General features: G+C 42.7%; 1 protein-coding gene across 2 annotated transcripts in view; it reads left to right on the top strand.

Moving 5' to 3' along the window:
- The window catches only part of NEURL1 (neuralized E3 ubiquitin protein ligase 1), a 131740-nt gene that overhangs the window by 39962 nt on the left and 65905 nt on the right, over positions 1-25873 (top strand). The window contains exon 1 of one of the 2 annotated variants that reach the window (XM_083505075.1): positions 23248-23484. The exons of the other annotated variant lie outside the window; for it this stretch is intronic. Coding sequence (XP_083361201.1) covers positions 23451-23484 — 34 coding nt within the window. The 5' untranslated portion in view covers positions 23248-23450. Of the gene's footprint in view, positions 1-23247; positions 23485-25873 lie in introns of those variants that run through there. 2 annotated transcript variants of the gene reach the window in all.

The following is a 25873-nucleotide window of genomic DNA, read 5'->3' as shown; positions in this document are numbered from 1 at the left end:
AAGGGAAGCAAGATGAGAAAATGCTACTGAGCACCGAATATTTTTAGAAATAGGAGCAAAATGGACCCCATAGCCTTTTGTGTCAATTTGTTGTGTTTTGCTAGAATTGTCTTGGTGAGGCTTTTGTTTTTGTTTTAAAGTTCTTAGTCGTATACAGTGGTACCTCAGGTTACAGATGCTTCAGGTTACAGACTCTGCTAACCCAGAAATAGTACCTCGGGTTAAGAACTTTGCTTCAGGATGACAACAGAAATCGTGTTCCGGTGGCGCGGCAGCAGCGGGAGGCCCCATTAGCTAAAGTGGTACCTCAGGTTAAGAACAGTTTCAGGTTAAGAAGGAACCTCCAGAACTAATTAAGTTCTTAACCCAAGGTACCACTGTATTCTGTTCTAGGGAAATGTAGGCATCTTCAGGGTAGCAAAAGGATGATAGCAGAAGAGGGTACTTTATAAAGGACTTAATGCCCAACTGCAATCTATATCCAGATATGCACCCCCTCAATACATTTGGTCTACCTGCTACTTTCATCAGAGGATGCTGGAAATGACCTTTGCATGCTAGCTATTCCAAGGCAAAACTGTGTGTGATCCTTCTGCCTTGTGTGGAGAGTTTTGCACTCAGTGCCACCCATTCCAAACCTGTTGGAAGATCCATGTGATGTTCCCTTTGCTTCTTCTGGGCAATGAGCCTAACAGCACTCACTTTTGTTGGAAATAGTACATAAGTAGAGCCTCCCTGGATCAAACCAAAGCTCCATCCACATCAGCATCCTATTCTCAGAGTGGCCATCCAGGTACCCATGGAAAATCTGTAAGCAGGATGTGAACACAATAGCACTCTCCCACTCATGGTTCACAGCAACTGGCATTCAGAGGAATGCCACCTCCAGCCCTGGAGGAAGTACACAGCCACCATGAGTGGTAGCCATTGATCACCTTATCTTTAATGAAGTTGCCCAATCCCCTTTCAAAACGGTCCATGTGATAGTACATTTTTGTTGCAATGAGTTCCATAAGATGTAGCTATGCTGTCACAAGAGAGGACTGTCATCAGAGAGGACTGCACAAAAATGGTTCCAGCAGTCCTTGGTCCCCTGAGACCTTCTCCCTTGTGCTTTCCCCATAGCCAGGCTCCCTTCTGATATTAGAGCTCAGCTGGGAGAAAATAGATCTCTGGGGAGAAGACTGCAGGGATGAAATTAGTGGGAAGGGAGATGTTTCAGCATCTCCTACCTGTGCACCCATATTGCTCTTTAAATAAAACCTTCCAGTTTCGACATGATTAGGAAAGTTCTGTGTTTGAAGATGCAGAGTGTCATGTATAAGTTGATCCCCAAATCTTTTCAGGGGGTCAAGGAAAAGGTCTATAGACCCTGTCTTTAAATGGGGGAAGGGAGGAGAACAGTTAGGGGTCAGCAGACGAATGTTTCAAGTACTCATGAACCCAAAACCCTTTGAAAGTTTATGTTGTACAGTGGCTTTTTTTTACAAATAATTTAGAGCTTCCAGGAGGCCCTATTATCATGTAAACATTACAGCAAAATGAAGCCAGAGTTACACCATAATGCTTTTATTTGTAGCCTATCGTGAGATTTCTAGCTGACTGGCTCCATGATACGAGGAAGTTCAATTCTTCAACCTTAAGGGCATGTTTTAATTTATTTATGAGTCATCAGTTGGTGGCAGTAATATTGTGATTGAGAGATGCAATAAAGAACCATTCCCTTGTTTGTTCCTGCATGGGCTAAAAAGAGGGAACCCAATAAGTGGAAACTGAAACCTGAAGTGGCAAATTGCTACTCATTACCTCTGATTCTGGGGGACCTGTCCATGCTTTGGTGATGAATGTTAATCTGCTAAAGGAGAACACTCAGCATGTGAGGGAGCAGATTAGGAATCTGTTTTTGGCATTTCATAGTTAAGCCGCACACAGCCTCTGCCATCTGTCGCATGTCATCCAAGTCTTCTGGCTGCCTACACTATGAAGTAAGGAAGAGAAGAGTTGGAAGTGATTCTGTACTGCACTGCCTTTCCCCATCACATTTATTTATCTGCAGGGAGAGGATCATTCTCTAAATAGATGGCCGTGGTCAAAACATGATGTCTGCTTGACCTAACTTTTAGAATGGTGGTTCTCAAATATATTTTGGTGTGATTGCAACCACATTGTGGTACCAGGTAGACATGGATCACCGGTTCTGATGTCAGATCTCTCCATTTTCTCTATACAGGTTAATGGAAAGCATACACCTGTGTTGACATTTAGGGTCTTCAGTAATGGGGTTTTAGATCAAATCTATTTTCAAGGTTCTACCCACATCCTCTGGATGGACCAGGGCAAAGGCAGATTTAGGGGAGCACAACCAATTTGGTTGCACTGAGCACAGAACCTTGGAGATTATGCAGGAGGCATCATAACTATGAGATGGAATGGAAAGCGAGAAGGGGGTGGGACTCTGGCATTGCACAGGGCACTACTTATATTTGAGACCCCAAGGTCTGCCACTGACCAGGATGTGTGTATATGGCCCTCCTTTGGCAGTTCTTCTTTATCTTCTTATTTCTACTTTGGCCATCTTCTGCCACTCATGTCACCCTGTTGCTTCGTGTCTCATTTCTTCTTGACTGTCTCCACATCTGCTTTGGCCCCTATGCTGAAAGGCATTAACTTTTTTGTATATGTCTACATCAGTGCCCTAGTCTTCCGTTTCTTTTCATTTTAGTTTCCCTTATTTTCCTGGCATCTCTTCAGGCTGAATATGTGCCACTGCAGCAATTTGTTTACTTACTAATACTGATTTATAAATGTGTGTTTACTATTCTTTCCTATTCACCACCCCAACCCCATAATACACTTTGTATGCACCAGGAGCCATCAATCTTTCTGGACTAGTGGGCACAGTTTGAATTTTGAAAGGGTGCTGAATCTGATGACTGAGCTCCTTAGGAACATAGGAAGCTGCCTTATACTGAGATAGACCCACTGGGCATTGGGGGATAGAGGGAGCAGCTGTCCCCCCCAATCAAGTAAATAAATAAATAAATTAAAATACCTAACTGACTAATTGTGTCACAGATAGCTTGGTTCTGCCCCTGGCAACAGAAATCCTGGCTACGCCCATGTATCTAGATCATTTCAGGCTACACCAGCCTTTCTCAATGGTGGGTCCCCAGATGTTGTTGGACTACAACTTCCATTATTCCTAGCTAGCAGGGCAGTGGTCAGGGATGATGGGAATTCTAATCCAACAGCATCTGGGACCCACAATTGAGAAAGGCTGGTCTACATTGACTGGTAGCAGCTCTCCAGGATCTCCTACTGGAGATGCTGGGGATTGAACCTGGAACCGTCTGCATGCAAGGCAGATGCTTCCTACAGACCATTCTGTTTCAAGTCATCGCCCGTTGACTTGGTCTTCTGGGGCTTACTCTTTGCAAAGTCCTGTGGATCTGTTTACCTTGTGTCTTCTGGCTGCCCCTGTTTTGCCAATCTCTTCTCACTACAGTTGTTGCTGGATTGTCTTTCTTTTGAAGCCCATTCTAGATGGATAGTCTCCTTTCTGTTTCTTTTGTGTGTGTGTGTGTTTGTGCGCATGCTTGCAGTTCTTTCTCCACAGCAGGAAGATGCGTTGAACATGAGAGCGACTACCACCAGGAAGTCCTCAAGCTCCACATCATGGGCTCCTCTTGTGTGACATGGATCTTCCAGTGGATACTTGGGAAGTGTGTGGGCTGTAGGGACATACATGTTGCAATGATCATGCCAGGAGCTGTTCTAATATACCCAATAGAGAAGAGGATAGCTCACCTTATGTGTGGTATCGAATTAACCCCACTTTTGCCGAGGAAGACATAAGATGAATCCGTATGGTTCCATGGCTGTTGGGAGAGCTCAGCAGTGGAGGAAACCGGGGTTTTGATTTGCAGCTGGCAACTGTAATGAGAAGATATGGTAACTTACTGGGGTGGGCAATATCTTGTGTGTGGTATATGTATCAATGTGTTTTCAGAGATCATGCACTTCACAATGATTTAATAGCATTACTGCTTCTCCAAACAACTTATAGACAAATCTATGTTTCTAATGTAGAATTCAGCTAAACTTGACAACATTCCCAAAAAGGGCTTTCCTACCATTATTTCTATTTTTTTAAAGGAACGTTCACTACAAAGGGATGCTTTTTCCCTCAGCACAAAAAAATTCAAAGATTATATCTTCAAAGACATTTTAATGGTGAGCTCAGGCTCCGAGCATGAATTACTATACACTGAGCCTGTATTGTATTTTCAAATCTCCTATTGGACAAGTGAATCCTGCCTTGTGGGCATGAAAAATGCTAAGCAGGAGCCTAACTAGCCATAAAAGCCACAGATGTTCCCTTTGACAACACTTGGAATAACTTTGAAGTAGTCTTGCCTTTAAGATGATAGCTAGGAGGGCATTTGGCTATGCTGTGGCAAGGAAGTTTCTGTTCTCAGCTTTGCCTTGTAGCACCTTTCATTCAGCCTAACAACTGTGCTGTATTAAGAGTCTTTCTCAGATTGGTTACAGTCTTCTAACAGTTCTTCCAAAGCAGGTAGGAATAGGAATATCCTGACAGGTTTGTTTAGATTTCCTTTGCAAAGGTCTTACTCTGCTCTGCGGTGAAGCTTGTGCGGTTTATCTGTTCAGTAGGGCTAGGGTTCATAACAGTGTAGCTCAGGTTTTTGTTTTTTGATTGCCAACCCATGCATTTAGTGATAATGACTGGGAAGGCACCATAGAATCATAGAATTGTGAGGGTCCCGAGGGTCATCTAGTCCACCCCCCACTGCAATGAAGGAATCTCAACTAAAGCATCCATGACAGATGTCCACCCAACCTCTGTTTGAAAACCTCCAATGAACGAGAGTCCGCCACATTCTGAGGGAGTCTGTTCCACTGTTGAACAATTCTTACTGTCAGGAAGTTCTTCCTGATATTTAGTTGGCATTTCATTTCTTGTAATTTGAATCCAGAGCACCTCCACAAAGAATCATAGGGACTGTAGCTTGCTAACTGTAGCCCTCTGAATTGAGGGGTAAAGTACAGTTCCCAGGAGTCTTCTGGGGGTGGTACTTTAAATATATGGATTGTTTGCAGCAAAATATTCCTCTATAAATCAAGGTTCTTATGAGTACAGATGACTTCCACATCCAAAGTCCACCCTTTATCTCATAACGAGTGATGGTGATGGGTAATAGTAGAGCTAGTGTGCTTGTGCCCCCTTCCTTTTGCATGTTTACTTTACTTAGAAGAAGAAGAATATGCAAAGAGGGCTTGTTATTACTTTAGCTTTCCAGCATACGCAAGGAATTGAATAAATGCTCATTCACCACAGCAATATTGGGTCTTTGAAATAATGTAAAGGTATAGAAACATTGTTCCCCAACAGAGCGTTTGATTACCATACTCTCTCCTTTCCCATCCTGGCTTGATGAAGGCTGGGAAAGCCTATATTCTGACAACATTCCAGAATTTTCAAGAAATGTGAGATTTCTTAAAGAGGTAGATTCTGAACCCACGAAATGGGTGCTTCCCTCTATTGCCTGGCCTGAAGGCCATGACATTAGAAGCCAGACGGGACCTTTAGCACTGGCCCTCCTGCAAATTTGGGACCCTGTTTTTTACAATAACGTTTCTTTACAATAACCCTTCATTCCCAAGATGGAGTCAAACTAGCCACAGACTTAGTGATGGACCTGCTCTGAGTCTTGGCATTAACATGGCTGCTATTCTGGAGTGCAGTATGAAGATTTTGTAAATTTCACAGCATCTGCAACTTTATCTGAAAATCTCTTCCACTTGCCAGTGCCTTTAATTGTGTACACATTGCTCTAAGCATTTTTTGTGTGTAGTGGGGAGGTGTATGGTGGGGGGAGGATAGAATACAAAGTAATAAATATTTTTTTCCTGAACATTTGGCAAATGTTTTGCTCCCTCAGACATGATGGGAAGAAGTTTGTTTTAAAGCAAATGGGAGATTCTCTGGATAAGTGGTGATGTTTCAGAAGCAGTATTTCATGCTTTGCTGCTTTCCAGTTTCTCAAAACTACAAAGAATGAAAATTAAATAATTTTTGAAAGGACACATATATAAGCAGCATCATAATTTATAAAGTAATTGGCACAGAAAACTGAAGGCTTCATATAGATGTGTGCAAGTATCTGTAAACCTCCTTGGCAGGAGATAGCTTAGAAGATCTTTGTTATGAGAAAGGAAAAGATTTGTGAGACACAAAATTAAAGAGTTGCAAAGAACTAAAGCAATCAGAGGTAGCGCAGATCGCCTTCAGCCAGCTGGTTTCTAAGCTGTCTTAATCATATTCTGAGCGAAATCCTCTTTGACTGTAGTAGTATTACTGTCTTCTCTTTGACAGGTGGTCTGCGGCTTCTCTTCTGTCATCTGCTTTGTGGACTATTTGTATTCCTAGTAGAAAAGAGTGTGTAGGCCAGGAGGGAGAAAAAGGAATAGTATATACAGGTGCTCTGAGAAGAGCACAAGAAACGTGATCTGCCTATCGGATTAGAAGGGCTACAGGGAGACTCACTGAATAATAAATACATCACGTCCAAAGGACAAACACCTCTGTTTGGAGCCCTACCTTAGGTGGTTTTCTCTTTAAGTCTTACGAGTTGTAGCTCTTCTAACATGCAAAGCACTTGATAAGCCTTCTCTAATTAATCCTGTTTTGTGTTTTGCATCAGGACTCTGCAGCTTGCAGATAGAAATAGTGGCAGATTAAGAGGAAAACAATTGCAAGCAACTAATGCTCTTTTAAGAGTTGCTGTTTTCCTTTCATTCACTCCCTCAGTGCTGGGTTCAAAACAGAAACCATTTAGATAGGCACCTGCAGCCAGCATACAGTGCAATACTGGCCTCACCAAGAATATTAAGTATCCTTCATAATATATTCAGAGAACTGCAAATGAGGTACAGCTAGCAGATCTAAGGTTGCAACCCTATGCAAACTTGAAAGTAAGCAGCACTTTGTGCGTGCGCGCGCGCGCGCACACACACACACACACACACATCTGCATTAGCCATTTTTCATTCCTGTGTGGATATAAAGGATATAAAGAAACTAGTACCTTTCTGAACAGCACCAATAAATTTGTAGCTTAAAAAAACAACACAAGCAAAAACCCACTTTTGTCATGAGAGCTTACTCAAGTTTGCTTAATGACTCAAATAGGAAAGCTATCCATGAATACATTTCATACAGATTAAGTTCATTAAATGTGAAAAGGTAAAGGACCCCTGGACAGTTAACTACAGTCAAAGGCAACTATGGGGTGCGGCTCTTATCTTGCTTCAGGCCGAGGGAGCTAACCTAGCAGTTCGAAAGCACACTAGTGCAAGTAGATAAAGAGGTACCACTGTGGCGGGAAGGTAAATGGTGTTTACTTAAATATATTAATATACTGAATCTACATGCTTACTTAAAAAACCCCTGTACTAGTCTTTTCTGTACTAGGCATTTAATTTTTATTTCATCTTTACAAATACATTGCTTTTTACTCCTCAGTTGACTTACCTTGTCCTATCCATCCCTCCTCCTCTTTGCTCCATCCAGCCTAAGGCTGCCATCTTCTTTTTTTAATGACCTCGCTCCTAGACCTTTAACAGGCAGACTTGCATAAATTAAACAGGCAAAGCTTCCACTTCATCTCTGTGCCAGGAAAAGCTTCATTTGCTAAAATTCTGCAACTAAGGAAACTATGAAAAGCATAAGAGCAGGGCCAGTAAAAAGTTAGCACGGTTACCCTTCTTCTCATAATATATATTTAACACTTCAGCTGTTGCTTCTATTTTAACGTGTCCTTCCCTGAACTAGAATGAGCTTGGCAGCCCCTTTTGGTTCCTCCTTTTGATCCTATAAAGGTGATAGCACCACTTCTCATTGTGCTCTCCAATATACTAATAGCCATGTAGCTCAAAAGGCATCATCCACACAGGAGAATGAGTCTTATTAGAGTGTTTGAACCATTGGATTTCTCTGAACTAAGGAGGACAACAGGTCATCAGATGAGGATGTAACATTTGACAGTGATTTTACTGGTAAGAAGAGAATTGCTCCACATTTTTCTTCATGTAATCGACATCCACATCTGGCCCTCGACTATATCGGCAATGAGTTCTAGGTCTCCCATCTTTGTTGAAAACATGTTGATTTAAACATTTCCCCCCTCTTAATTACATAAGCATGGCTGCTAGGCATTATTCTTCCTAGTTAAGCCAAAAAAAATTCCTGTTTTGACATTTAACAGCTGGACATTCTAGGAGTGTTTCCACAACAACCTGGGCAATATGTGTTTAGAACGCAACATTTTTGGAAGAAAATGCAGAAACTCAGCTGGAAGCCAATATATCTGAAAATAAATATCAGTTGAAAGTGCCAAACCTTGGTGCAAAGCTCCCTCCCATTTTAATGTTTTAAATGAGCAAGAAACCTCTGCCACCTCTACTTTAAAGGGAAGCCAACACTCACCTCAAAGTTTGTTATATTTGCCTCCACAATAAACAAGACCCCTGCTCCACTTTCATGGCAGATAAATGGTCAGATGAAAGTGGAGATAGCCTTAGTAAGCACCATCAGCTATTTTTTCTAAAGTTTGGGTGTCATACAGCCCTTTCCCAGGAAGGCTACCTAATTCAAGGGATAATCTCTGTTTTATAAGACATAACGTTTCCATGGCTTTAGCAGAAAATGCAACACACCTTAACTGGAGAGCCTCTTCTATGGCTCTAAATAATACATAATCTTGGGCAGTTTGCTTCCTCTTCCTCTCCAGTGTGGTGTGTGAGAATGGTGGTGACATTATGGTTGTTACTGGCTCATTCTGCTGAGGTCGTGCAAAGTTCAGTCTATTAGCAGTTACTTAGCTTATCTGTATATGTTCCTATTGGAAGGCAACTGTTCATTCTCATCTAAGAGCTCTGTAAACTAGTACCTCCTTCCTGCAATTCTCACAGTTCTCTTGCAGTCCCCCCCCACCCACATTTCTCCTTCATATCTTGCCTTCTTTCATTTTTCATTTCCTTGACTTTAAAACAAAAACAAAAAATTCATTAAACTGTAGTAATGTCTTACCAGAAAAGTTATAATAGCACCCAGTCATAGTACATGGTAGCATGCAGTCATTCAGCTATCAGTAAACATTTGTACTGGGTGTTGGGAGTCTTTTCAGCAAGAGAGCTGCATTTCCTAGTAGACAGGGGTTTTTTTTTGGGGGGGGAGAGCACTTTCTGGTGGTGGGTGAGGCGAGTAGAAGTGACTCTTACCTTTGGACAGTAGGCTACAGTCTGGCCACACAAAAGTCAGAGGTTCCTACATGTACATATCCCCGTTGAGTAGCACTGGCCCAAGACACTTTGCTGCCTGAGATGAACCAGAAAATGGTGTCTCCCTGGGAGCTGTAGTTTGTTAAGGGTGCTGGGTTAGAGCATGGATAGGGAATATCAGCCTCGTGGAGGCCGGATTGGCCACCCCTCCCAGGTTTCCAGAGCCTGCTGCCCTGAGGCAATTGCCTCACTTCACCTCATGGTCCTGCCATTGAGGCAGGTGTTGTTGTTGTTGTTTAGTCGTTTAGTCGTGTCCGACTCCTCATGACCCCATGGACCAGAGCACGCCAGGCACTTCTGTCTTCCACTGCCTCCCGCAGTTTGGTCAGACTCATGTTTGTAGCTTGAGGCAGGTAAGAGGTATTAATTATACTTCAAGGACACACCTCAGCTAGGGAAAAGGAGGTTTGTGGGGCAGGGTCTTGAGTTAAAGGGGAAAACTCACTTCATGGATTTTGGCTGCATTGCTTGAGTTTGAATCATAACCACGGGCAGTATTCCACTACCACGGTCCACTTGCACAATTGAACTCTCCCCCCCACATGCCCTATGACCTCTCCATATCTGTTCTAGAGGGTTGGGAACAGATTTAAGGGATGTGCAGGGGGAGGAGAGTGTTCTGTTGCAAAAGGAGAAAGCCTTATGCTGATGGAATGACAAACTTGGTGCTATGCTGAATTCCAACCTATATACTGCAATATCCCGTGTTCTCCTTATATGTGAGTATTTTGTGGTTTCCTCTCTTTCCCCTTTTCAATTATGTGCTTTCTGTCTGTGGGTTAAGAGGCTGGCTCATTTAACCAGCCTGGCTGAGAAGCAGGAATGAGGCTAGGGTGTGCATTTGTTGCTGTTAAACTTGGGTACAGAATCTCCCTGAGGGGACCATGCTCCTTCAGGACCTCTATGGCTACAGCGTTACACTGGCAAGAAGTAACCCATATGAATCTTAAATTATGGACTTTGAGCACTAGATGACGCATGTACAGAATATTATTTAAAAGAGCAGGAGCAAAAAGAAAAAGAAGTACGTTCCTTGACACATATCCAAGTTATTCAATTCTGTTCAAGGAATGCCAGGGCAAGTAGTAAACAGTTCACTTGTGACTAGACAGATTTTAAAGTTTTCAGTTTAACAAATCTATTTCATGCAGTATAGAGCAAAGGAAAATATCAGAGCGTCTCCATTTGCCTCTAATTTAGATTATGAGACTGAGGCAGCTGTACTGTGTCAACTCACCCAATCTGTGTATTATTGACTACAGGGTTTGCAAGTTACAGCTTGCAAGTTTTAAGCTTTAATTGATTCATTTGGTAGGCTAATCAAATAAAACTTTAGTTGATTGATTGGTGAGACCCAACTTATTTGATACGGAAATTTATTGTAATTATATTTTTTAAAAGGCTATTTTGTTTGGTTATGTTGCTGCAATAGCAACTGGAAAGAAAATATTAATGATGGCTTCTGCTTCTAACCATGGCTTTCAGTTTGTTAAGTTATAAGTAATCTGACATTTCCACCAATGTCTTGGAACAGCATCTATTTTGATGATTTGGTAATATTTAAATGTATTTAAATTAAACCAATCAAACTGCAAATGGTTAATCAAAACAATAGCCCTAGTTTGGAGACTATAATAAGATACTCTGAATTTGGTGGGGTTTGAGAGAGAATAAAAAGGCTAGTAGCTGGGGGGTGGGATTGTGAATGCTGAAGCAGGCCAGAAAAATGGTTAGCCACTGCTCCAAGTGGAGGCAAAAGTGATGACAGTCTGATTCCAGTTGTCCTAAATGTAGAATCCTTTGGAAACAATATGCAAAAGATGAGAAGGCAAAAGCTTGAGAATCTGCCAGCAGCCAAGGATCATCTGACAGCAGAACAAACTCAACTTGGCTTGAAAGCTTTATGCTCAAGAAAGCCTTGTTTTCTGAAAATAAGTTTTCTTCTTCTTCATCATAAAGTATTCACAGAGAATATGAAGAAGAACTTAATGCAGCTTCCTAATGCAGCTCTATCAACAAGTCAAATGTGTTTATTCCCAAGACAACACAGGGACGTTTCCCCCCAAAATAAAAATAAAAACCCTACCTAAACAAGTGCACTCATTTTGCTTAATTAATTATTTTGGACCTTACCCATCGATCCAAATACTCCCAAGGTGACCTGCATAAACATACAAAACAAAATTAAAGACATTAACATTTCAAACTAAAATCCAAAGCCCTATAGGCACCTAAATGTTCAGCCAAAATCACCAATTAGGAATTAACCATAATTTATTGCTCCTTTTTGGTTTATAAATTTTGAACTCGTTCTACTATAATGTCATGAATACAAATACCGGTAAGTCTGGTGGCAGCAACAAGCAGCTCCGGCTCGCCCAGTCCTACCCATTGCCATCCCACCACCACACTTACCTGACCGGGGGATTCTGGATCATGGGCTCTACTGTTCAAAATGGGAGCCTTAGTGATTGCCCTCTCCTGCCGGAAACAAACCAGGACTGCGCCAAGAAAATGCATGTGGGGAAAAGTAGCGCCAGAGCCAGTGTGGTGTAGTGGTTAAGAGTGGTAGTTTCGTAATCTGGGGAACCGGGTTCGCGTCTCTGCTCCTCCACATGCAGCTGCTGGGTGACCTTGGGCCAGTCACACTTCTCTGAAGTCTCTCAGCCCCACTCACCTCACAGAGTGTTTGTTGTGGGGGAGGAAGGGAAAGGAGAATGTTAGCCGCTTTGAGACTCCTTAAAGGGAGTGAAAGGCGGGATATCAAATCCAAACTCTTCTTCTTCTTCTTCTTCTTCTTCTTCTTCTTCTTCTTCTTCTTCTGGTGGGCCACCCCCTTACCCACTTGTGATTGGCCAAGCAGATAGCCAGTCAATCGGGATTTTTCTTCACTTCTCACTTCCCTTTGTGGCCTCCCATTTATGCATTTTTCACCTGTGCCCCCCTTGGAATATCCTGCCCCCCCAGGGGTCATATGGTCCCTGGTTGTGAAACACTGTTGTGTATGCACATGCACATGCACACAAGTATTAGCAAACTTGCACATACTTGCAAAAACTTGCAAAACTGAAGCTCTTTTGTTGTCTCTTCAAGCTGTATGTGTTTCATGTGATTTAGGAAATTGCCCTATTCAAGGATAGCAGCTAGTAAATTCTTTGTATGTAAACTGCAGCCTCCAGGCGCAACAATTTAAAAATAAAAATGAAAATTCTTTCATGTCTTTAAGCATGTTTCTTTGCATGAATCCTTAACGTTTGCTGATCACAATCTAAAGAGACCAAAAGGCCAGCCTTCTCCAGCAAGGCAAGGCTGGCCTCACACCAGCTCCCCTCCTCTTTTACAACTCCATGCATTCCAGACCACATTGTACCGTGAGAGTAGTAGAGTACCACTGCGAGATGTGTGACTCAAGGACATAGAACAATAATATCTCTTAACTTCTGGGCTGAGATGGATGTGGGATAGTAACTATTCTAGTACTAGCAGTTTGTCCAACCAAAAAGATGGTGGTATATATGGAAACAGGACCACAAAGATGGACAGGTAACTGGATGAGTGCCAGTCCCAACTTTCCTTCTTAGTCACCTATGCAGCCTCACTTTTCTTTTCTGTGACTTCTGTTCCTTTCCTCTCTATATCCCTTGCGATTTTTGTGTTTTCACCGCTTCATTCATGGCTTACCTCAGGTCACTGCCTCTTCCCTCTTTTCCTTTTTGCCCTGTTCTGCTGTAGACCATTCCTGTGCCTTTTTGACAGTAGCAGCCTTTGCGCCATCCCATGCTGTTGCCCCAGGCCTCTTTGCTCCTTCCCTTCAGGTGTGATGTTTGGCAGGTATGCAGTGAAGACTGCTCATCTCGCTTTACTGGCTGAGGGAGCTGGCGTTTGTCCGCAGACAGTTTTTCTGGGTCATGTGGCCAGCATGACTAAGCCACTTCTGGCGAAACCAGAGCAGCGCACGGAAACACCATTTACCTCCTCGCTGGAGCGGTACCTATTTATCTACTTGAACTTTGATGTGCTTTCGAACTGCTAGGTTGGCAGGAGCTGGGACCGAGCAACGGGAGCTCACCCTGTTGCAGGGATTTGAACCACGGACCTTCCGATCAGCAAGCCCTAGGCTCAGTGGTTTAGACCACAGTGCCACCTGTAGAGGCAGGTATAAAGCCAAGGTTTCATTCAATAGCATTGGCAGGAGTGTGAGGAATTCACTCGGAAGAGGTTTTGCTCAGTTCAAGGGATCAGCAGAGAAGCTGAAAGTTACCTGCTATATAACATGGTGAGCTAGCATGATAACGTGCTAGACTAGAGGATCTCTCTGTAAACTTGTATCTTCCTGGTAACCCTGAGATCACTGGTTTTACTGCAACTGCTTTTATATGTTTTATTTGTGATTGTTTTTAGAATGTTGTAACTCTATTAGATTGCTTTTGCTTTGCTTTTGTTTAAAATTGTGTATTTGTTTGCCTCTCTGAGCCCCTTGGGGAGGAAAGGCCAAGATATAAATGTATTATTATTCTTAATAAAAAGACCTCACCATAGCCTTATTTGGAAATTGTAATCATGTTGGAGCAGTGGGGCTGTGTGCACTGACTCTGCTGCTTCCATACATAATCTTGCAGCATTCACTGGCAAGGTATGAAGAGGGCTTGTAAGCATGTTCACATGAATACACTTAAAGCCTTCCCATGATCAAGAACTCTGCTTTATCAGGGTTTCTAATCAGAGGCAGCAGGGGTGGGGGTCAGCATGTTAAAGCAAAAATGCCTCTTCAGACCTTGTTTGCAAATGTTGCACGTGGCTCTTTGATTCTAACATTTCATGAAAGACATTCTGTACTCTTGAGCATTTGCAGGTTCACATAACACAATGGATGTTCCCCTCCCCCCCCGAACTCTTTTACATCTCAAAACTCCACAGAAACAGATCCTTCAGCTCCATTGGGTCCCATGCTTTTATATTGTTATTCTGGCAAATTTGGTCTACTCCAAGGATTTTCTGGTGGAACAAATTTAGTCCAAGCTCTCTGTCAGTCTTGCATCCGTCGGTACGAGGAGCCAGCAGGATTGGGACAAGTCAGGCCAGCAAAAAGAAGTTTCTTCCAATCTGTTAACGTTTACACCACACATTGCTGTTGTTTGATTAGAAAACAATATGTTTGATTAGAAGACATTTGGCTTGTTGCATTTAGTGTGAAAGGCAGAACATAAAGACTCAGGGTGGACTTGGGTACAGAGTAGATCAAATGTACCTTTCCGGTGGAGGCTTTATCAAGTCCCTTGGTTGTGATAGTCTTTCTTCAGTGAATTTGACCCCTCTCTGTGTTGCCTCTAGTGGAGAGTGCAGGTTTATTCATACTGGGTCTACCCATTAACAGAAAAAAGCATCATTTTCTATGTTTTCCCTCTGTTCTAAAACATGATGAACAATGGAGAGCTATTATTCACTAATTCATATTTGCTTTGTGTAAGTTAATATAAAAATGTTCAACCAGTAGATTGTCTTGGGGAGGCTCATAGGACAGAGAATGACTTGTCACAGTGTTGTTGTTTTTTTGTTGTAACATAGAGTTGGTTTCATATTCTACCTGGAATTCTTGTATTGTCCTGCAATGAAGTTTTATGAGAAATATTGGTTTTCAAATAATGTGGTGATGTTCCAAGAGCAAGGGGCCTTTTTTTGTTCTTTTCCTATGTTAATTTCCTTTCTTGATAACCATACATACTTGTTGGGTGACCTTGAATGTTCAGGGCTTTAAAATAGGTTCACTGCAGACCTTAACAGTTATGGCAATCTGACGAAGTAAGCTTGTGCGCAATTAGATGAAGGCTTGTTCAGCTCTCTTGCCTTAGAAATCCTTTTAACTGCTTATCTCAACACTGGTTTACTTCATTCTTTCCTCTTTTATCAGCTATGCAGATGGTACCCCAGTAATGGATAAAATAAAGCAATGTTAAGGGTAGGACTTCCAGTATTTGGTGAGAGCGTGATGAAACAATCACACATATATTTCTCTTTTAAGAACAGTTTCTACAGGTCAGCAGGAGCCTTGGAGAAGTAAGTGGGATAATAGGTCTGATTTTCTGTCCTGTGTGCCTACAGTCACTTTACACACTGCTTTTTAGGCTTATGAGAGTAAGAAGCATGTGTTTGTAAAAAAAAAAACATGTGTATCAAGAAGGTATACTTGCAATGGTGCCATGCTCCCTGTTGCTGCTTCCCTGTGAAGTGACCATTTGGCAAAACTAATCCCAGATTGTGTCAGGCTGCTGAAGCCGCTGATTTCATTTTACTCTGTGTTTGGTTTTAAGGTAGAATAGATGAATTAGGATGTTGAATTGTCCACGCAACAGTTTTAGGAACCAAACAAGGTTATCAATGGGTAAATCCTGGAATCAAGTATTTGCACTGCCAGTTGGTCTCCAACTCTCTTTGCTCTGATACGAAGTGAATATTCCACTATACTAGAAACAATGTACTTTTCCATTAACCATATCATACAATGGTGGTAAAAGGGTAGATTTAAAAATAAAATGTAGACAGCTGATGCCCTTATTATCATATATGCAAACAAATATTTGCAGCTGAGACACATGTCATTTGCACTGCAAAACCAAATGAAACTGACACCAGGTTTTTACCAAATATATACCACAAAGATAATTGCTAGCAAAGATTTTCTACCCTTAACTTACCCCATTGCCCCTGTTAATTGAGACCTGTTAAGCTCAGCTTCCAGCAGCAATTGCTCAGATTTTCCTAATGCATTACCTCCAGAAAAATGGATGGCATTAGCTGACAACTCTATCCTTAACAGCCTTCCTTTCCAATACATCTTCTTTCCCGTATTACACGGACATCTTCTCAATATATTTTTCTCATCATCCCATAACCTTTCAGTTGCCCTAGTTGAAGATGGCAGTACCCTGCCACACAGTCATGCTATCTCTAACTCTTCTGCATGATTGACATGTACAATGGGCAAGTACGATGAACATGCATGATGGGGAACAAGTTTGCAGCAGCAGACTCCACCTCAGCTGTTTCATATCTACTTTTGCAGTATCCTCAGTCAAGCACACAAGCTTAGGTACATACAGTTTGTATGCATGTAGGCCTGTTGCAGATGTGCAGACACATACATGCATGGCAGGGGGTGGGGCTTGCTACTCTCATCCTGCTCCCCTTTAGCTTGTTCATTGTGTGGTAGAAGAATTTTGTGAAAGACACTTATATGTGACCAAATTTCATCATTTAGGTATGGCTGGGCATACCGTTTTCATCCTGATTCCCACTGTCCAAGCAAGCATAAGAACATAAGAAGAGGCTTGTTGGATCAGACCAAATATCTGTCTAGTTTGGTGGCCAACCTGATGACCCCGGGAAGCGTACAAGCAGGGTTTGAAGGTGGTTAATCTCTCCCACAGTAGCCCCTTAGCAAGAGGTTATCAATGATTAGCCCTAATTATATATTCACTTTGTTTTTCGGGGATACTTTGCTCCTCTGAGCAGACAAAATGGAGGTCAAAGGAAGGCCATTAGCTGTGGACCCAACTGAGAACTCTGGTATGACTTGAGCTGCTTTGGTTCAGAAACTGAAGGTAATGCTCCAGGAAGCATTAACAGTATGTACCCAAGAGCCTCATGCAGACGTCCAGGCTTGAAAAATGAACTTGCTGAGGGTTGTGGAGGATTGGTGAAGGAGTCTGCTGACATGATGCTACTTCCTCCAACCATGTGTGATTCCATTCACTGTTCTGAGGAGCCTCCACATGTCCGAATGAGAGTGAAGATGAGGCTACTTAGGAAGAAATGAAGTCCTTCTTAGGGAAGCAGTAGGAGTTGGGCAGCCACTGGGCCTGTACGTGACTACTTTTCATCTCGCATCCGCAGACAGGTGTGACCAGGCAAGGAATGGATTCCCTTAATTGCTAACAAAACAAAGATGGAATAATGGGGGCAGGCAATAATTTATGTTGCCTACACATTCCCAAATATTTACCCTTCTGAAATGGGCCCTCTAATGACCAGGATATCCTGCTGTTATCTTTTGGTGAAACACCACAGCATCGTCTCCAGCTCATATGCTCTTCTATGTTATCTTGTTGTCTTAGGTTGTGCAAAGATGCAGAGAGGAAGCTGGGGTTCAGCTGGCAGATGGAGGAAAAAGGGGGTTTCTGGGTTTGGCCAAGTATAAATCTTATAAAGCTTGTGTAAATCTTGAATAAATCTTGGCCAAGTATTAATCTGATGAAGCTTTAAACAAAACTTGAAATTGGAACCTTTTGTGCAAAAATCACATCAGTTTTGCTTGAAAGAAACGAGCACACAAAATGGCTTAGTGTGGTGTCATGGCTGAGAGAATTGGATGTGAGCCAGGAAGTACCTAACTAAAATCTCTGAATTATTTATTTCATAAAATGTATGCACCTCTTGATTGTAAAACAAACAAACAAACAAACAAACAAACAAACAAACAAACCAACCTCAAAGCAGTTTATAAAAAAAATATAACACTAAAATTATCAATAGAAAAATTAACAATTATTGAAAACTCAAAAAGTTAGAATAACAATAGACTAATAGGGGTGTGTGTGTGTGTGTGTGTAGAATAATAGAATCACAGAGTTGGAAGGGACCCCGGGGGTTATCTAGTCCAATCCTCTGCAGTGCAGGAATCTCAACTCAGATGGCCATCCAACCTCTGCTTAAAAACCTCCAAGGAAAGGAGAGCCCACAACCTCACAAGGGAGTCTGTTCCACTGTCAAACAGCTCTTACTGTCAGAAAGTTCATAAATAGATATATGTTTATTTTCTAAGGGGAAAAACCAGTTATCACTGTATAGTTAGGGGTGATGTCCAATATTAGCCATGAAACTAATGGGCATGGTTTTAATGGGTCTGCTCTGAATATGACTTAGTTGGACATCACCCTAGGTATCCTAAGTGCTGAAGTTGAATTCTGTGAGCCTGAAGGCATATGTGCTTAACAAGCCCTCTGTGACTTTAATAGCTGACATAATATTGCTAGTTGTTCCTCGTGCTTTCACGAGGGGCTTCTCAAAGAACAGAAGCCTTAAGGAAAACCCAGTGAATGGCGTAATGGGACCAGTTCAAAGAGCAGGGGAGACAACAAGTTACAAACAAGTGAGACAGTGACAGCCAAAGGTGGTACCTTTAAAAATAATTACACGAGTAGTATTGGAGAGAAAATAAACCCATTAATAAGTGAGGAAGGAGCAAAGTCAGGTTGCTAATTACTCTGGATGTTAAAAGCTAACCTTGAAGCAAATTATTAAATTGCATCCATTGGATAATTGCTTTAATTACTTTAATTAAGAGCTTAAAAGTTAGATGTGAACATGGAAAAAGAGAATGGTTGTGTCTGTGAGGAGGCGGCGAAACATTGCATTGTGCATGGCATGCCAGCCAATCTCCAAGCAGTGTGAGATTCCAGGGGTTTGAGGTGCTTTCCCAGAGTTTGACTTTCTTGTAATGAGAAACAGCAGAGACTGTGTTGTCATTACGATAGTTGGTTTATTTACACACATATATACAAACCGAGCCTACGATGGCAGGGCTCACAGCATTAACACACCAAAACGTCTTTTCTTCTCCTGTAATCACAGCCTTGGTTTTAAGCAGAAATCAAGCATGGCTGCCACTCTCTGGCTTCTTCCGGCTTCCATTCCATCTCAGGGACGCTCCACCCCAGCTTTTGTCTTTCTCACTACCAGCCAGGTGAGGGAGAGGGCCCACTCATTTATTTAAAAAAAAGAGTGAAAGGGAAATAGAACTGCATACAATGTGTATAGGCTGATTTATATGTACAGATTGAAAACATGATTACTGTAATTTAAGTCGAAATACAATATATTGCACCATAGTGATTAAGACTGAAAAGGTGTCTGCTGCCCAGGTGCAAACTGTTGACAGGAAACATCTCACTTGTCATAGTTCCTTATCTTTAAACCAGTGTGGACTAGACAGCCCTTCAAAATAGAGGACTCCTTCAAATGGAGGACTGCCCTTGCCTTGCTCTAACTTCTCTGTAAAGTAGTGCAGTGGCCACCCAACACAATCTTGTGTGAATGTGTTGCCAGAAATATAATTTTCATGCCTATCTCAGATGCAATGCTGCTTCAGTGCAGTGTGCCCATTCATTCAGCTGCTAGTCATCAATCATGCAGAAATTCTGTGATGTACATAAAGGTTTGGTTATTGCTTATAAAATGCCTTTTAATAAACTACTGCAGTGGTAATCTAGTGCAGTGTTTCCCAAACGTTTTTGGGCAACGGCACACCTGTTTACTGAAAAAAAATCTCGCGGCACACCACCATTAAAGCCCCGCCCCGTGACGTCAGCGCGCAGCGTCACGCCGGGAGGGACGCACAAAAGTGAAAGTTTTTCCCCTCCCCCTTGCTGGGGAACCTCCAAGCTTTGGGGGTGGGAGGAGGCAGCAGAGCGAGGGACTGAGGGACGGCGACAACTGAGGCGGCGGCGGCTGTTGTGGTGGTGGCGGCGATAGCGGGCGGAGGAGGGGGCGGCGGCGGGGATTGAGGAGCCGTCGCCGGGAGTTGCTGCTGCTGCTGCTGCTGCTGCTGCTGCCCGGACATGCCGGCCTCCTCCTCCTCCTCCGCTGTCTCGCGCTCCTCCCTTTTGCACACGCTGCCCCGCCGCTCGGCACCACCACCGCGGAGCCGCCCCCGGCTCGACGCGGATCCTCGCCGCCGCCTCAGTTGCCGCCGTCCCTCAGTCCCTCGCTCGGAATTCAGCTCGGAATTCAGCCTGAGGAAAACCCCAAGTCCCCACATTTCTAGTTTCCCGCGCCCTTTAAAGGGCGATACGAGCCCCACGGCAGGCAGGCAGGCAGAGCTGGGAAGGGGGTTTCCAGGGGACACGGCAGCTCCTCGAAAGGCTTCTCTCAGCTGCGCTCAATCCGCCTCGGAGAGGATTTCCCCTCCGGTCCCATGCGTTCGTTTGGGGCATCGCTCCGGCTGCTCCCTCTCCCGCCGCGCAGGAGCGATGCCTCTCTCTGGCTCTCCCTCCGCGCAGGCTGAGGGAGGGAGGGAGGGGCGCGTGTGACCCGTCTCTGCTGGGAGACCAAACCCAGCGAGGCAGAGTCGCGCGGAGGCGCCCAGGCAGCGCTGCCGGCTGCGAGGAGGAGCGCCAGGCAGCAGCAGGAGGCGCGGCGCCCCGCCTCTCGCCGCCCGACTCGCCCGCCTCCCTCCAGGCATCTCGCGGCACACGAGGCAACGTCTCACGGCACACTCGTGTGCCGCGGAACACCGGTTGGGAAACACTGATCTAGTGCTTCTGTACAAGCAGATGTCCACCGAAACATACTTAATTATTTCACTTTTTTAATTATAAAAAATAGGGAATTTAATTGTGTGTTCAAAGACAGGGAGGTCTTCTTTTACAGATTACCCAGGTTCTCCCTGTGCATGCCTTTGTACTGAAATTTGCTGCTGAGTCTGCAGCTTCAGCAATGCAGCTACAGTCCTGCTCTTGCAGTATTGCTAGAAATGCAGCAGCAGAATTAAGCAGGCACTCTGGCTGCCAAGAAACTGTTGTAAAAATGCAAACTGCAGAAGGGAGAGAGTTTCAGGCATATATCTATTACTGGTTCATGAAGAGTAAAGCTATCTCAGGGCTTTTAACACTAGGAACTATTGCACCTTCTTAATGTTAGCACCCTGCCTTACTCCTTCAGTGTTTTATAGGGAACGGTATGTGGTAGGGATAGAGAACCTCCATTTGGAATGCAATCCCTCCCAGATGGAGGGAGAATCTGTGACCAGTAGTGTAGATGATTGTCATAGGACAAGAAAGTTCATTTTTTAGGTGCAGAGAAATAGATTTAAGATAAAGATTAGGGAAGCAGTTAAAAATCCAAACAAGTTGCCCAGGAAGGTTATAGGATCTTTTTTTCTTGGAAATATCACCATCATCATCATCAACAGCAGCAGCAGCTGGTCAATTGTCAATGATTTTTTTTTTAAAATCCTGGAGTAAAGAGTATTCTGCATATTCTAAGGAGGTTTTCGGTTCCCCTTAAAAAAGAGGATTTGTAGCAACCCTGCATGAATTGAAAAGCTTGCGCAGAAAATGATGTAACCTGCTCATATTTCAAACTCATTTTATTCTACAATGCAGAAGATGTCTTCAACTCAGGCTAAGGAACTGTCTCAGCTGCCACTGACTTTATCAAATAATTGCATGTCCGGAAGGCAATTGAAGATGACCTAGTATCACCATCTCAGGATTTTCCATAGCTAAGGATTCCATCCTACCTTTGTGATTTCCAAATTGTTGGCTGTTAGATTGCCATCCAGAAGTACAGAGGTCATTTGGTAAGGTGCTTTCAAGGTTGGGTCAAGATAGGTGAGGGAACTACTACAATAGCAAATTGGTTCTTGTTATAAAATATCATTCTTACACAAGCAGAGATCAGGATCAACCAAGACTGCACAATGCCAAAAGTATATGTGTAAAGGAATTTAGGCTGTGAGCCCCTACCCATTTATCTTGCACTAAGCTCCATTGAACTCAATAGGACTTATTTCAGAGTTGGCATTTATAGGAGTGCCTCATTCATTATTGTTGTGGCTTAACCAAGCAATTTCTTCTTGCTTACACATAATTCATTGGCTGATGCATAGACATTCCACATTTTTCCTGGGAGAACTCTATCTCCTTCAGTCAAGGCATTCTGCTTCCTGCTTCCTTACCCGAATCTTCAGATTGCACCTGTTATATGTGTTCTCACTCATATTGTTTAATCTAACTCTTCTCTGCCTGTACTATCTTATGTACCTGTGAAGAAAGTGGTTGTTACTTGCACTGTCTGCATAACCATGGTTTGACTGTAACCCTTTCCTAGCTAGAGTGTAGGTGGCAAACTGTGGTTTGCATAACACTGTGCTTGTTCTGGAACTTGAAACTTCAGTGTAAAGTTAGTTTGATTTTATGTTCTGGTAGAGCTAGGTTCTTATTTTGTTAATAGAGTTGGGGAAGGATAACATTCTTACACCAAAGCATTGAGGGGCAGAATGGGGGTTCATGCCTTTGAACCCTGCCCCACACCCTGCCCATACCAGCCTGCCTCCACAACTCAGTGCGTTTAATAACGCTCACTGCAGTCAATCAGTGGAGGTAATGGACTGAAGAGCAGGCTGCATTGTGTCTGAGCTGAGCCTGCAGTCATGCCACAAAAGCTAGTCTGAGGCGGGTGGAGGAAAATATTTTGCTATTACAGTCCAGGGTGGACCATTCTGCATTTCAGACACTTCTCCCTTGCTCTTAAATAATTAATAATTAACCAGCAGAGGAATCTGGGCCAATGATTTCTGGTAATGCACCTATTTCAGTTTGGGTTTCTGCCTGCCATACCCACAGATATATGTAGGAGCAATGTGCTGAATGGAAGTATTTCTCCTTTTCAAAAACTTCATTTTTATATTTAAATTGCATAATGATGGAGGTGAAAAGCAAGCTTCATTGACAGCTGGACTTAAGATTTCTAAATAAATCTGTTTTGTGTTTGCAGTGAAATTCACAGAGACAAAGGCTTTGTTTTGCTTGCAAGCAAGGGTACCTTGGGGTTTAGAAACAGGCATGCAGCCACTGCTTTCAACAGCCAAGAAATCAACTATATTTTTCCTAACGATTTATCAGAGTTGCGATCCCAGATTAGAGAAACCAGAATAAAGGCTGAGGGACAGGGCATGTTTAGGTGCCCTTGAGTTTCTTTGGGGCTGCGATACTGTATGTGTCTGTGTCTGTAAAATGCTTTGAGTTTTCTCTAGCTATTTTGGAGTCACAAGTCTCCTCCTTATGTAAATAATCATGACATATGCCTCTGCTTATTGCTGAGCCTGTGAGGGTTGGAAAGTGGGTGGAGGCTGATTGCAGGCTTCTGTTGTGTGTTCATGAGTGTGTTATTTATGTGAGAGTCATTAAATCCCTCTGTGTCGGAGTGTGCCTGTGTCTTGCGTGCTGACAATGATCGCACACTTAGAGTTCTGCATCTCTGCCCAGTGAGAGGAGAAACTGCAAGGTAGCCAAGCCACCTTGCGCAGTACGATGGGGGGACAGCTAACCAGAAGCACACTATACGGTAAGGAGCTGGCCAGCAGCACTGATGTTTAGACAGCAAATTCTTAATGTTGGGTAGATTTCATGCCCTTTGCCTAACCCTTCCGCAGCAGGGGACAATATGGCTCAGAAAGGTAAGCGAGCTACAGCAAAGAAGCTGTAGTCTCTCCTAACTGATTCTCACTTGGTGCCTTTTCCTTTAAAGAGAAATCTTCTTGCCAGAGATGTTCTTTTTAAATGCAGAATCCTTAGATGGCTGTGTGTGTGTGTGTGTGTGTGTGTGTGTGTGTGTGTTTTATCTGATCTAATTCCATATGTCGCTTTTGTTTTATTGCTTCGGACAAATATTTGTCTGCAGATCACTGCTTCCTGCTCTGATACCCTGTAGGGAGAGAGAGAGAGAGAGAGAGAGAGAGAGAGAGAGAACAGTTTGTGGCGTTGACATGAAGGCAAGACAGTTTACAGGGCTTTCAGAGGAAACATTCATTTGAGAAAATGGATCAGGGTTTCATCTTTTTAAAATTCCTCCGATAGTGGGATTTTGCGCTCTGCGTCTAAAACTGTATTTGGTTTACAGCACAGCTGGAGGCTTGAAAAGGCTGCTTCATTGTAAATCCATTTAGTACAGTATGCTGCATGTCTTTGTAGGATAATGGACTGGAATGCATAGGAGACGAGGGTGCAGTATTGCAGTGTTCCAAACAGGTTAATGCAGAGAATGAAAAACTTTAGGATGTGGGACAAAATCATATGGCGTCTGCATGCTTTTATATGATTCAGCGAAGGGAACCTATATGGGTGCTATCATGGGCATGATGCTACCATAATTTCAGACTCATTGATTTCAGTGAAAGAGTTAAGCAAACGCCTAACTTATTTTCATCAAAGTTGATGGGGACAGACAGGGCTTAACTGTGACTGGATGGTTCATACAAAACCTCTTTATTCTTTTGGGTTATTATTTCTCTTCAAACTTTTTTATGTTGAGTGATAAAGTGCTTTTTATCTAAAATATTTGTTCATGGGGGCCCATAACTCAGTTTCAAAACAGGAAAATAACAGAGTGGGTTTATATTGAAACTGTACAGAAGTTGTGACAGTGCATATGATATATAATTTTGTTTTCCAATATGAGATGTTGGTAGGATTGTTCTCATTTGTTGTGTTTCCATACTTCATTACAGTCTTCAAACAGTAAACCAGCCTACTAACTTATTTATTTATCACTTGCAGTGGATTCTGATAAGTTTTAATCGTTTGCTTTTCATTGTCCAACCAAGTTTCTGCCCTTCCCCCCCCCCAGCTATCACAGGTCACGTATTGTTTGCAAAATAACGTTTACATATTGTCATAACAAAAATGAGAAATCCAGCAAGAAGGGTTGGATTTTCTTCTGCTGTTTAAAACTATTAATCTGTTGGTGAACTTTGCGGGGTGGGGAAATCTTGACTGAATAAATACTCCCATGGGTCTGTGTAAATGTATATGATTCTACTTGGATGCAGCAGTCAATGGCTACTTCTGTGTAGCGTAGACACCCAACAACTGCACTGCTTTCATTCTCTTGGCTTTATAAGAATAAGAATAAGAATATCTTTATTGTCATTGCCCCCTTCGGGGACAACGAAATTACTTTATTCTTTATTCATTACTTTATTCATTCTGGGGAGGGGGAAAACTTAGCTTAGGAAATATGAGGTACAGAGACATACTAAATCTACCACCATAGAGGGGAAATAACTATAAAGAAATCTACATATACAATAAATAATAGCTACAAACTGACCACTTATGAAAAACCATGCTAGAAATAAAAAACAAGAACTTTTAAGAGTCTTACAGAAGCAAGAGAATGAAGAACCTCACTGGGTTCAAGTTGGAGTTGGATATGTTTCTGAAGGGGGCATCTTTCTTTGGGGCATAAGATACTGCTACAGTTTGAAATAGGAGGTTGGTTGCATGGCATGGAATGGTGCCCAGCTACAATTGTTTTCCATGGAAGACTCAATCGATAAAATTTACTTGCAAAGAGTCCTGGCTGATTTTCATATCTTGGATCAGGAAGAGATTTCCACTAGATTTCATTGCTTCATAAGTCTGGATTTTGGGGACATGGAGGCTTGCTTTTCCATGTCTTTGGGCCTGTGTACTCACTCAATTCATATGAAGCTATCTGTGCTGTAGGAATCTTCTTGTAATGCATCTGCTTTCTGCTTGATTTACAGTACGTTCTGGATTACGCAGACTAATCCACTGGGTTAGAGGTTGTCCCGGTTTGCCTTTTCCAATTTATCTTGTCTCCTTAACTGGCACAGAATCCTAGCCCAGGTTCATTCTTCCTTGCAGAATTTACTCAGAAGTAGAGCTATAAAATAAGTTCTAGAGCATTGTCACCTACAAAGAAGTAAACA

The sequence above is a fragment of the Podarcis liolepis genome, assembly GCF_965112155.1.
Source record: "Podarcis liolepis genome assembly, chromosome: 5".
NCBI classification, from domain to species: domain Eukaryota; kingdom Metazoa; phylum Chordata; class Lepidosauria; order Squamata; family Lacertidae; genus Podarcis; species Podarcis liolepis.
The sequence above is the reverse complement of the archived record's forward strand: the minus strand, read 5'-3'. Positions and strand labels throughout refer to the sequence as shown.